Source organism: Microtus oregoni, unplaced genomic scaffold, assembly GCF_018167655.1.
Source record: "Microtus oregoni isolate MIOR12 unplaced genomic scaffold, Mior012 000033F_ref0000390, whole genome shotgun sequence".
Lineage (NCBI taxonomy): Eukaryota > Metazoa > Chordata > Mammalia > Rodentia > Cricetidae > Microtus > Microtus oregoni.
In genome coordinates, this window is record NW_024543092.1 from 17,027,124 (window position 1) to 17,039,568 (window position 12,445).

Below are 12,445 nucleotides of genomic sequence, written 5' to 3' on the forward strand. Positions count from 1 at the left end.
GGGACTCTTCTGACTCTTCGCCCATCTCACTGTAGAGTGCTGATCAGCTTTTACTTGGGCTCCGAGGAACCGATCTCAGGACCTCACACTTGCAAAGCAAGTGCCTTACCCACTGAACCATCTCTCTGATCTCGTGGGAAGTGGTTTTAAGTGAGTTCAGTCTGGGTGCAGGACACGTTCTTGGGGTTATTGAGGATGGGAAAGCACAGACCTGCCTGTGTGCGGAACACGGGCAGGTGAGAAGATTATGCAAGCGGATTTTCACAGGATTAGTTTATTCTCTTTCTCTGTTCTAAAACATCACAAAATGAGGAGCATCCAAGAGAGAAGTGTGTCTGTTTTGTGCATATTTTTAAGAGCACATGGAAAACCCCAGTGTAGTCTTACATGTCTTAGTAGTACACATGACCAGAAATCAAATTTGTGACTACGTTCTTTATCTTGCTAAAACTGTAAGCATTGGCGTCTCCTGTGGGCCTGTACATCTTTCTAACTAACTGTGTCTGACTAGGAATAATTTTACTAGCAATTTTTCAGATAGAAAAATTGTTGTGAAAAAGTATGCTATGAACCAGGAATTATAGACTTAATAATCATTTTTTTTACCAGTGATTAAGATGGGGTCTTGCCTAGGATTAAGATCCTAGGCAAGCATACTACATACAACTGTGTTTCCAGCCCACCCTTTTATTTCCTAAGACAAATCTCACCGAGGTTCCCACACTGGCCTCGAGATTGCAGTCCTCTGCCTCAGCCTCCCAAACAGCGGAGATTACGGGAGCATGCCACAGTGCCTGGCGGGAGTTGGTTCTGAGTGACCCAGCAGAGGGATCTCCACATTGGCAAGTGACGCCCAAGAATCCAGTGCCAACCTAGGCAGGAGAAAGTTCAAGAGGTTTGAAGACTTACAGTTGAAGTCCTTTAAATGGTTTATACTGGGCAGGAGAGATGGCTCAGCGACTAAGAGCACTGACTGACCTTCCAAAGGTCCTGAGTTCACTTCCCAGCAACCACATGGTGGCTCACAACCATCTGTAATGAGATCTGGTGCCCTCTTCTGGCCTGCAGGTGTGCATGCAGGCAGAACACTATATACATAATAAATAAATAAAAATAAATAACTAAATAGATAAATAAATAAATAAATGGTTTATGCTGAAAGAGCAACTACAAACTCCATTATAACCCAGAAATCAGGCCGACTTCAGTTCTACAAGCCCCAAACAGTAACCAACCCGCATGCTATTTTTCTTGGCCCTCATCTCCTATACACCATTGGCAAGTTAGAAAACGGACAAGAGGGTGATGTAATCTGGGCATTGATGGAGTCCTCAAACCTATAGGACTCAGCGGTTGCCATAGGAACCGCTTTGCGCCTCACTTTCTCTCCTGAGGTTAATACGTGTGCAGCATGGCTGACAAATACACGCAATGATTATAACAGTAATGGCACAGCATCATCATCATGATAAAGAGACACAAGCTGTCAGGATGCGACGTGAGTTCTCTACAAAAAGAACATCAGCGGACAGAGGAGGTAACAAGATGTCCGTGGATGGTGGAATCTGCACGCACACACTGTCGCTGGATTGTCGTGGTGTTGACTCAAATGTCGTAAGCAGTGATGTCTTTCTGAGATGGGAAACAATGGGCAAAGCTTTCCTCTCCAGTTTGCACAGTGGCTCTTTTCCTTGAAAGTGCGGAGGATGCAAAAGCATCCCTGGCGTTCCCACGAGTTAACTTCTGTCACCAGGTTGTGCCCTTCCCCCTAAGCTGGGAAAGCTGGTCATTGGGTAAGATAGTCTTTATCAGTATAATAACAGGAACAGCCACACATCTCTAAGCCAGGTGTGACGGTCCCCAGGGAAAGCCTGTAGTGGTCAATCATAGTAAACAGGCTGACAAAGCCACCAAGCCAGTCAGTGTGGCACTAACCAAAGAGCAAACGTCTCCGGCCTTCTATCCAGTCCTTTTCCTTCCCGACACTGGTCTTGCTGTACAGGTCATCCTGACACTGACCCTGTGACTCGTAAGGGCATGAAAGGTTAGCGTGCACCACAAGCCTCTGCTGACCCGTGTCACGGATGACCTGGGGACCATGTTTGTGTCACTACTGACCCGTGTCACGGATGACCTGGGTACCATGTTTGTGTCGCTATTTTGAAAGTTTTTTTTTTCCCCCTTGAAGTAGGTCCTGTCTTAATTTGGATTTCTATTGCTGCAAAAATACTTTGACCAAAAACCAACTTGAGGAGGAAAGGGTTTATTTGGCTTACACTTCTACATTGTAGTCCATCAAGGAAGGGAGTCAGGACAGGAACTCAAACAGAGCAGGAACCTGGAGGCAGGAGCTGATGCAGAGGCCATGGAGGGTGCTGCTTACTGGTTTTCTCACCATGGTTTGCTCACCCTGCTTCCTTATAGACCCAAGACTATCAGCCCAGGGATGGCACCACCCAGAATGGGCTAGGGACTTCCTCTTCAATCAGTGATGAAGAAAATGCCCTACAGTCAGATCTTATGGAGGCATAGTCTCAATTGAGGTTCCCTCCTTTCAGATGAATCCAGCTTGTGTCAAGTTGGAATAAAACTAGCCAGAACAGCCCTCTAAGGAAAAAATAAATAAATAAAAATAAAAAAAGAAAAGAAAGAAAGAAAAAGAAAAAAGAAAACAATATATGTCTCAAACAACAGAAGGCTTTACTTACACTCTGTGCTGATCAAGTACCTGACACACTAAAATTTTACAAAATGAAAATAAAGTCTCCCATTTAGCTGAATGTATCGAGAAGCTGGGATCTGGGTCCTCACGAGTCGAGACTAACCACAGGGACATGGATTTGGAAGGCCCACACCTGGACTTAGACGACCATTTCATCTGTGTCTTCTTGGAAAACCAAAAAGTGTGTGGCCTAGGCTTGAAATTTTTTCAGTGATTTAAAACCTGGTGTTACATCCTCGGCTTTGAGTTCATGTAGCATTGAACCGTGGATTACATTCCTCAGGGGGTTCCAAAGTGCTGCTGACGTGATCGGTGTCCCGGTGCTCCAGCTTGAGGATGCCCTTCTGCATTTCTTTCCGTTTGTTAGAACTCTGTGCACCCTCTGGATTTTCTACCGTGTTGCTTTGCCTTGGGGACTAGGAAGGTTAGAAGTCTATTTGATGCTGAAGGACATAAAAGTCGTTTCATTCCAGCTTCCTGGCAAAAATTCCAGCCCCTTTTTCTTGCTCTTGACATCTCTCTGAATTTATTCTCTTCTTTATATGCTTTTTTATAATCCCGTCATAGGAAGGGTATACATAGCAAGTGGAGGCACCCAGAATAGTGCCATACTCTTGGAAGATGTTCCAGAATACCCAAGGATGAACCCCACTCTTCTGCCACAAGGGGGTGCCAGAGTTCGCCTTCTTCTTGGACAGGGATCCCACTTCTTGATGCTGGTCCAGAACGGGGATGGAATAGTGTTTTGTAGATAGCTGTATTGCTGAATCACACACGACTGAGTGAGCCCTGAGGATACCAGGGTTCCTCCTGTGGAAACTCTACTGGGAAACCCTGCCATCATTCTTCCAAGATGGCACTCACTGGGGCCCTGCTTTGCTGAGAAGCTGGAGAAGAGTATATCCCACTGGGAAGAGACAACTGTTCGCATTCAGTGTTTTAGCTGGGTGCAAAACATTCATTTAAAATCGCTGAGAATCAAACAAAACAGTGCTCGACTCAGCAGTGTGTTAACTAGAAGTGCCAATGAGAAGACAGCCTGCCGTGAGCCCAGGGGGTTACGCCTGGGGAGCTGGTGACACATGGGTGCTGGTGAGGCGAATATTAGCGTGCTCCTTAGAGCGCTGTGGGGGCGGGCTTCAAGGTTTCCTATCCTCAGGACATCTCTCAGTGTCTCAGGCCATTTCCGGCTGCCTGCAAGATGTAGGACTCTCGGGTACTCCTCCAGAACCACATCTGCCTGTGTGCTGTCATGCTCCCTCCCATGACGACAATGGACTAAATTTCTGAAACCATAAGCAAGCCACCCCAATTAAATGTTTTTCCTTAGAAGAGCTGCCATGGTCATGGTGTCTCTTCACAGCAGTAGACACCCTGACTAAGACAAGGTACCTCAGGGTTCTTTACTGGGGACCAGAGGCCAAGAACCCCTTTTCAGACCTCTAACGTTTCCCGTTCATGCAACCCCACAACTGTTATGATAATTTTATTTTACAGTGGACAAACCAACAGATTCAGAGTCTCTCAGGCCGCAGATCTTGGTCTTTTTTAATCTTTTTTAAAATGTGTTTTGTCTTATTATAGTCTATGGGTATAGTTGCACACGCTGGTGTCTGGTGCTCTCAGAGGCCAGAAGAGGGCACTGCATCCCCTGGGATTGGTCATAAGCCCTTATGTGGGTGTTGGAATTGAACTCTGATCAATGGAAGAGCAGCCAGTGCTTCTACCTCTAAGAAACTACTCCAGACACTAGTTCCACTAATCTTTAACTAAAGTTTAGCATTTCCTTCGATTGTGAACCTAAGTAGAAACTAAGATAAAATCAGCCACATCTGTAACCTTGTTCCCAATAGAAATCACAAGCATTTTCCTATGATATCGTGTGCCGTGGATATCTCAAAGCATTGTTTATATCACTGGCACATTGACGTTATGATAGCCATTAAATACCTGCCAGATCTTAGATATCTCGTGTATCAATGAACACACATGCTACTATGTAACAATTTTTAAATAGTCTGGTGTGATCAATTGTTTTTATAACCTGATATACTTTATGGTATGCATTGAAATGCACAGACCTCCCAGACTGCAAATAGAGAAAAGAGCTAGGAGCATTTGCTGAAAGAGAACGATGCCCTAGGATTGGTTGCTCATCATTCACGGACTCCAAAGGAGTGTAGCTGCCAAAGTACCGAGAGGACTCCTTATTCCTAAGGGGTCCACTAGGCTGGAAAATCAAAATGGCATTACAGAAAGTGTGCTGCTTGAAGCATCCACATGCTCTTGACAGATGGGTGCATGCAGAATCTTCTGACTTGAACTAAACAGAAACCTAACGTTAGCCCGATGCCTAGCGATGCTCACAGTGCTATTACTGGACATAAATAATTGATAAGTTGAGTTTGCTGTGGGTATGTACTTTTCCCTAATTGATTACATTTTTTTGAGTTTTGACGATACTTGTAAAAATAATAGCCAATGACTGCGGACGCCCTTTCTCTAATGTATTTTCAATTAAGATGGTTAAAGGTGGTCACGTGCTTCATAAAGATGCTTCAGTCAACAGCTGTATAACATAATGGTCCCGTAAGATTATTTCAGAGATGGGAAATTCGTGCCTTGTTCTGCCTGTTTGTGGTGGTTTGGATACAAACATGACTGGGATAGAACAGACTATGTGTGTGTGAACGATACTTGATAAATGACCATGGTACATGTTTGTGCGTTGAACATAGTATTTTTTAACTTTTAATTGTGTGGGGGCTGGAGAGATGGCTCAGAGGTTAAGAGCATTGCCTGCTCTTCCAAAGGTCCTGAGTTCAATTCCCAGCAACCACATGGTGGCTCACAACCATCTGTAATGGGGTCTGGTCCCCTCTTCTGGCCTGCAGGCATACACACAGACAGAATATTGTATACATAATAAATAAATAAATAAATATAAAAAAACCTTTTAATTGTGTGTGAGTGCGTATTTGTGCTTGGGAATGTAGTGCCCAAGCTCTCTGTTCCTTGGAGCTGGAGTTACAGGCCCTTGTGACTGCCCAGTAAGCTGTCCAGTGGAGGTTCTGGGAACCAAACGGGTCCTCTGGAGAGTAACAAGTACTCTCAACCACTGAGCCACCTCTGCAGCCCTATCACACCACAATGTTTAGTGTGTGTGTGTGATATGTGTATTTGCTCATGTATGTACAAGTACATATGTGTGCTCATGCAAACAGAAGCCAGATGAAGGCCCCAGCTGTTGTTCCTCAGACCACCCACCTTGATTTTTTATTTTAAAGACAGGGCCCTTCCTGTCTCCGCCTCCCCAACACTTGGATTACAATGCGTGCCTCCACGTCCAGCATTTTTACTTGGGTTCTGGTATTGAACTCGGGTTCTCCTTCTTCCAAGGAAACAGTTCGCCATCGTAGCAAATTCTGTAGCCTCCATATTTTAAAATGTGTTTTCTCGTGTTTGTCTTCTGCTTTTAAAAGACACTCGCCGCCAAGTAGGCTGCTGTGTTTTGTTGCTCGGGCACCAATTCCTTCCCACCTCTGGTGGCATCATCTGCTCTCGGGCTTGATCTAATCTTGTGTGGTTTTGTTCGTCGCCCCAGGGGCAGTGGGCTATATCATATATACATACACATGCCCTGCTGTGCAGCAGGCTAGACCACCTGGGTCTATGTAACAAAACTGGTGAACTCCAATGTTTGTGGTGACAGAATGGCTAAACAGCTCACCTCTCGGGACATCAGACTGGGCTCTTTGTCCCCTCCCAGCTGAAGATCCAGAATTCTTGGTAGGAAAACCCAAGTGTGGAAACTGTAAGAAATGTTGGAAAAATGCCTTCTTTAATAATGTTTGAATCACAGCTTAAAAACGTGTTCTCTCTTCCGTAGTGTTGTAGCAGGGCTGCCAAGCCAGGGAGACTAACGCTGGTCTCGTTTGTTCTCTGTCTTTTAAACAGGTTTTCAGGCATTAAACAGGCTGGACTTTTGATTGTCGCTTCTGCGGACCTGGACGCGTTTTCCTGGGGAAAGTTTGTTGCCATAAATCTTTGGTGCTCTCCGGCTGCTGTCTGTGAACTTCCTCGGCCTGGCGATTACTTGTGCTTTGCAGAAGTCATCTGCTTAGCAGCCATGCATCATTTATAACAATCTCTGGCAAAACCTCAGAACAAGATACGCTCTTGTGTCATCAGTGAGCCCAGTGAAAACACTGGCCGGGTGGAGGTGCCTCCGGCAGCGGGGCAGCCTCGTGGAGCTTGCTTCTTGGAGGGAGTATGGTACAGTTAGGAAGGAAACAAGAGTCACAAACCAAACACGGTCCCTGGTGAAACCAGAGAGGGGCTCCTGCAGGATCGAGGGAAGCAGCTGGACTCGGGCTTCTCCGCGGGACCGTGGATCTCTTCCTTCCGTCGTGGGGAGAGGAAATGGCCCATGAAGTGGACCTGGAGTCCTTCAAGGAGTTGGAACGGGAGGTCATTCTCGGGGTCCTATACCGAGATCGGGCTGTTCAAAGCATAGAGGAGGAAAGGGTCCGGTAAGTTGCACTCCGACCTGGGGCCGTCCTATGGGGCTTGGCTTTTTCTGTTTGGAGCCATGGCTTGTTGGATTGCTTGTGACAGCTTGCTCAGGGCTGAACTTCTAACCCAGAAGGGTCCCAGTGAAGGTGTGGAGATGGGGATTATTTTCTAAATGGACCTAAATTAACTTCACGATTCTTTGGAAAGGGTGCCTTTGTGATATTTGTTCTTTGTGCACTTGCCCACTTTATGAGGGTACCCAGTGGGACACCGACAGTCTTCTGGCAGACACCCCCCCCCCCCCCCGACAGTGCAAACTTCCAGTTCAGAGTGCCGCCCCCCCCCCCCCCCCCCCCCGCCCACGCTTGTTTTCTGTGGTAGCTGGAGGTACAAAGGAGGAGGCTCAGAAACAGAACCGGAGGAATCCATTTCTGTCTTTTCTCTTTGTTCACTTTTGCCTGCAGCTGGCTTGGAAGAAGGAAAGGTGAACCTGCTCAGCCTGTTCCCTGACCGCTTTATCAACAGGAGCTTCTTTTTCTGGCCTGGCTGTTTGGTCTGAGGTTGCATTTACTGGCGGCTCTGGGTAGCAGAACGGCACACTGTTAGCTGGAAGGTTCCCTCTGTAAATACAAGGCTTGTTTTTCGGTTCATGGCACACCTGAAATCTCCGTACCTGGGAGGTAGAAACAGGAGGATTAGGGGTGCAAGGTCAGGGCTCAGGAGATGCCTCAGCAGCTAAGGGCACTTTTTCATCTTGCCTAAGACCCTGGGTTCAATTCCCAGCATCGGCATGGTCGCCCACAACCACCTCTTACTCCAGTTTCAGGGTGACCCAGTGCCCTCTCTGACCTCTGTGGGAACCAGGCACTCATGTGGTGCACATATATGCATAGACAAAACATACACATAAAATTGAAAGAAAGCTAAATATTTTTTAATTTAAAAAAAGTTCAAGATCACCTTTTAGCTCTCAGGCCTGTTTGAAAGTAAGCAGATGAACGGTTGAGCCCTGCTGAGCATGTAAGAAACTCCAGAGTCGATCCTGGTACCAACGAGGGGAGCAAGCCAGGGTTCTTACTAGAACTTTTTCAGAGTCACTGGAGACGTGGCTCAGCAGTTAAGAGCACTGGTTGCTCTTCCAGAGGACCCATATGGTAGTTCACAATCCTGTAACTCCAGTCCCAGGGGAACCCGATGCCCTCTGCTGGCTGCCACAGGCACTGCATGAACAAGATGCTCTGACGTACATGCAGGCAAAAACAACCCATGTGTGCAAAAATCAAAGCCATACATAGAAAACAAAATTTTTGAAGAGTGAGGGAAATTGTTTGGTTAAGCAAAGATACAAAGTTCTTTTTCCTTGTTCCTCTATTTCTTTTATTTATCCATTCATTTGTTTATCTATCTGAGACAAGCTCTCTCCCAATCGCCTTGGCTGTCCTGGAATTCCCTGCCTAGACCAGGCTGACTTTGAACTCACAGAGATCTGCCTGCCTTGGTGTCCTCCTCTGTCCCAAATGCTGGGATTAGAGGGGTGTGTCACCCCGCCTGGTCCCTCCTTCGTTTCAAAGCCCCTTAAATATACTTGCAAACTCTAATTCATTGAAATAACAATAGGCTGAGGGGGTGATTTAAATCTCTTTGGTAATAAAGAGACAGTACTGGAGTAACAGAGTTCCTGGGTGCTGGTGAGAAGGCTCTATCAGGAAGGATGAGCAGAGTGTGATCCGCCTCTGACTTAGGCATGCAGTGTTGTGTCACGTGATCCTCACAGCCATCCTGGGAGACCAGGCATTGCTTCACAGAAAACCCTGGGCCTAGGCTTAGCAGCTGAGGAGAAAGGCCAGCTCGGGCAGCCTTATGTGGTGGTCTGTGGGAGCTCCCGCCTCTAGTCGGCTGTCTAGCACTGTGTCTGGCTTAGTCTTCTTTATGTTGCTAAGATAAATTACCCTGACAAAAAGCAGTTTCGGGGAGAAAGAGGTTTATCTTTTCTTATGATTTCAGGTTACCACCCATTATTGTGGGGAAGTCCAGGTAGGAACTTCAAACAGTTAGTGACGTACACAGCCAGGAGCGGAGTGTGCGTGTGCTTACCCAGCTCCATCTCGCCATTCTCATAGTTTGCCCCTGCCTAGGGGATGGTGCTGCCCACAGAGGGCTGGCTTTTTCCACATCAGTTAACTTAAGACAATCCCCCACAGATATGTCCACAGGTCAACTCAATGTAGACAATCTTTGTGGAGGCTCTTCCCACAAAGATTCAAGGTGGCGCCATGTAGCAGGTAAAGCAAACCATTATACCACCCAATCGTTATTCAACTCATTGGATCACAGGAAATTGAAAACGCACCTGCAGCATCTTCGGTGGAAGGGGGCGAAGAGCTCGAGCCAGGAATACAGGGCCAAGTGCTGTGCACGCTGCCAGCGGGCTCTGGGCCTGCTGCTGAACCGTGGGGCCGTGTGCCAGGGCTGCAGCCACCGGGTGTGCTCCGAGTGCCGCGTATTCCTGCGGAGGACTCATGCATGGAAGTGCACAGTGTGCTTTGAGGACAGGTAAGCAACATGGTTAGGGTGTGTGTGTGTGTGTGTGTGTGTGTGTGTGTGTGTGTGTGTACAAGCACTCCAAAGAGTGTTCTGTTCCTCCCCTGACCCAGGACTGGTCCAAAACCATTCTGGCTTCAAACTCATTGTCTGTGGCCGTCACACTTCGGTCACCAATAGATGGTTCCCAAGAGCCATCATCACACCAATTCAGATCCATAGCTGCTCCCAGGTGCCTCAGCTAGGGCTGCTTTTCTCTGCTTAGGAGGGAGACATCTTAATTAAAAAATGATTTTATTGCAGGATGGTGGTATCTATCCATCACTGAGGAAACAGAAGCATCTCTGTCTCTCTTTCTTTCTCTCTCTCTCTTTCTTTCTTTCTTTCTTTCTTTCTTGAGCTAGAATCTCACTACGTATCTCTGGAAGGTCTGCAGATTGATTCATAACCAGGCTGGCCTCGGATTTCCAGATCTCTCCTCCTGAGTCTGGGATTAAGGAAAGCTGTGTGCCATTTCCCCCAGCCATATAGCATTTGTATTGATGAATGTTTGGTGACCGATGATGGACTGACCCAGGACTTGAGGTGATATTGTGTTTCTTGACTAGTGCCTTAGTCTTTTTTTCTTTGTAAGGATAGGGTCTCAGGAAGCCCAGGCTGACTTCAAGCTCCGTATATGTAGCTGAGGCTGATCTTGAACTCCCGATCCTCCAGCTACTACCCAAGTGCTGAGATTACAGGGTCACTCTACACCCAGCCTGGTGCCTCCATTTTCTTGGACCTTGTCCACTTCAGGAAAGTAGGAGGGAACGAGAACTGGGTTGTAAGCAAGGTCTGGAGCTGTGTTCTAGAAGAGTGTTTTGAAGGAGAGAAGAGGGCGTGGACACACAATTAGATGGTGACTATTATTGTATACAGATTCTGCATCCATTTTAACCATTTGATGCTGTGGGTTTTAATTTTTTTAATTTATGCATATTTTACATTCCTGTATGTCTGTGACCCACATACATGCCTGGTGCCCAGAAGACCAGAAGACAGCGTTGCATCCCCTGGAACAGGAGTTATAGATGGTTGTTAGCCACCATGTGGATGCTGGGAATTGAACCCAGGTCCTCAGAAAAAGCAGTCAGTGCTCTTAACTAGTGAGCCATCTCTCATGAGACTTTTTTTGTTTGGTTTTGCTTTGTTTTGAGACAGGGTCTGTCTATGCAGCCCTGGCTGGCTTGGAAGTCACTATGTAGACCAAGATAGCCTGGAACACACTATGTAGTGATGCAGAATGCGCCAAATAGGGAAAATGTGAGTCAAATAGCTCCAAGCTAACTTCTAATAGAGTATTTTAAGTTTTTTTTAAAAAAAATTATTATTAAGGGGCTGGAGAGATGGCTCAGAGGTTAAGAGCATTGCCTGCTCTTCCAAAGGTCCTGAGTTCAATTCCCAGCAACAACATGGTGGTTCACAACCATCTGTAATGGGGTCTGGTGCCCTCTTCTGGCCTGCAGGCATACACACAGACAGAATATTGTATACATAATAAATAAATATTTTTAAAAAAATTATTATTAAAAGGGAACTCATAGATCACAGCGAGGAAATAGGAATAGGGTCCAACATCCAGGTGTGGCTTGTGGGAAGAAGAGACCAAGCGGGATGGGACCACAGCTTTTTGGTACCCAAAGACATGCCCCAACCTGGTCCAACCTCTCAAAGGCCATTGGCTGAAGGAGGTTCTCTATTACCTCTCCCTTTTGTCTAAATAAGAGAGTTTCAAACACAATACAAAACTATATACAATAAGAACAGATATCAAGTATAAAAATTAGAATTGTAACCATCATAACCAATATTAAGCAAGGAGCATATGCTAAATGGTTCAGTAATCATTTTATCCTAAGAAGTCTAAGTCTTGTATTTGAAATGGCTTGGCTAGATTATAAGAGGAAGGTAACTACATCTATCTAATCTTTAACGCTATCAAAGGCCTGAGAAGGGAGATAATATTACTTGGGTAATATTAATTGAGTAATATTATCCAGTAGACAGTAGATTTTAAATTTTGTGAGACATATTTTTTACAGTGACTAGGAATGACTGGACCATGTTTGACATGGGGGCCTGCAAGAGGCCCCCAAGGAGTTTTCTGATGATATTGGGTTGCCTTGTCTGTCTTTTGTTGACCTATATTTGTTGGTTGAATGTTAGCCTTTGCCATACCTCCTACATATTTTAGAAGGCTGAGACTGCCTATTTTTCTCATTTTCAGAGAAGACATTATTTTTAGGAATTTCTTGTCTACAATTCCTTCTCAGATGTCCTCTTTTACCACAATTAAAGCATTTGGCATTTCGATGTCTCCTCATACCTTTGGAAATTGCTTCTCCTACCCAAGCCTCAGTATTATAGTCAAATATCTCAACATTCATTGTATGCAGGATCCATTCATCCATTGGTGCTGATCTAATCTTTAAAGGCCCAAGTATCTTTTTGCATTTTAAAAAGTCATAGATTTGATAAATACTCATCTAGCATCTGGGTCTGTTACTCCTACTTGTACAGCCTTAGTTAATCTTTGTAAAAAGTCACTAAAGGGTTCTCTCTGGCCCTGTTTAACCCTGATATATCATTCAATTCTCTTTCCTGATTCCTGAATCCTGTCCCAAGCAT

General features: G+C 45.7%; 1 protein-coding gene across 1 annotated transcript in view; it reads left to right on the forward strand.

Annotated features, from left to right (window-relative positions):
* Positions 1-7,144: 7,144 nt before the first annotated feature.
* The window catches only part of Sytl3 (synaptotagmin like 3), a 56,424-nt gene continuing 51,123 nt past the window's right edge, over positions 7,145-12,445 (forward strand). Inside the window, exons 1-2 of the mRNA XM_041680179.1 lie at positions 7,145-7,254; positions 9,572-9,790. Coding sequence (XP_041536113.1) covers positions 7,145-7,254; positions 9,572-9,790 — 329 coding nt within the window. The remainder of the gene's footprint in view (positions 7,255-9,571; positions 9,791-12,445) is intronic.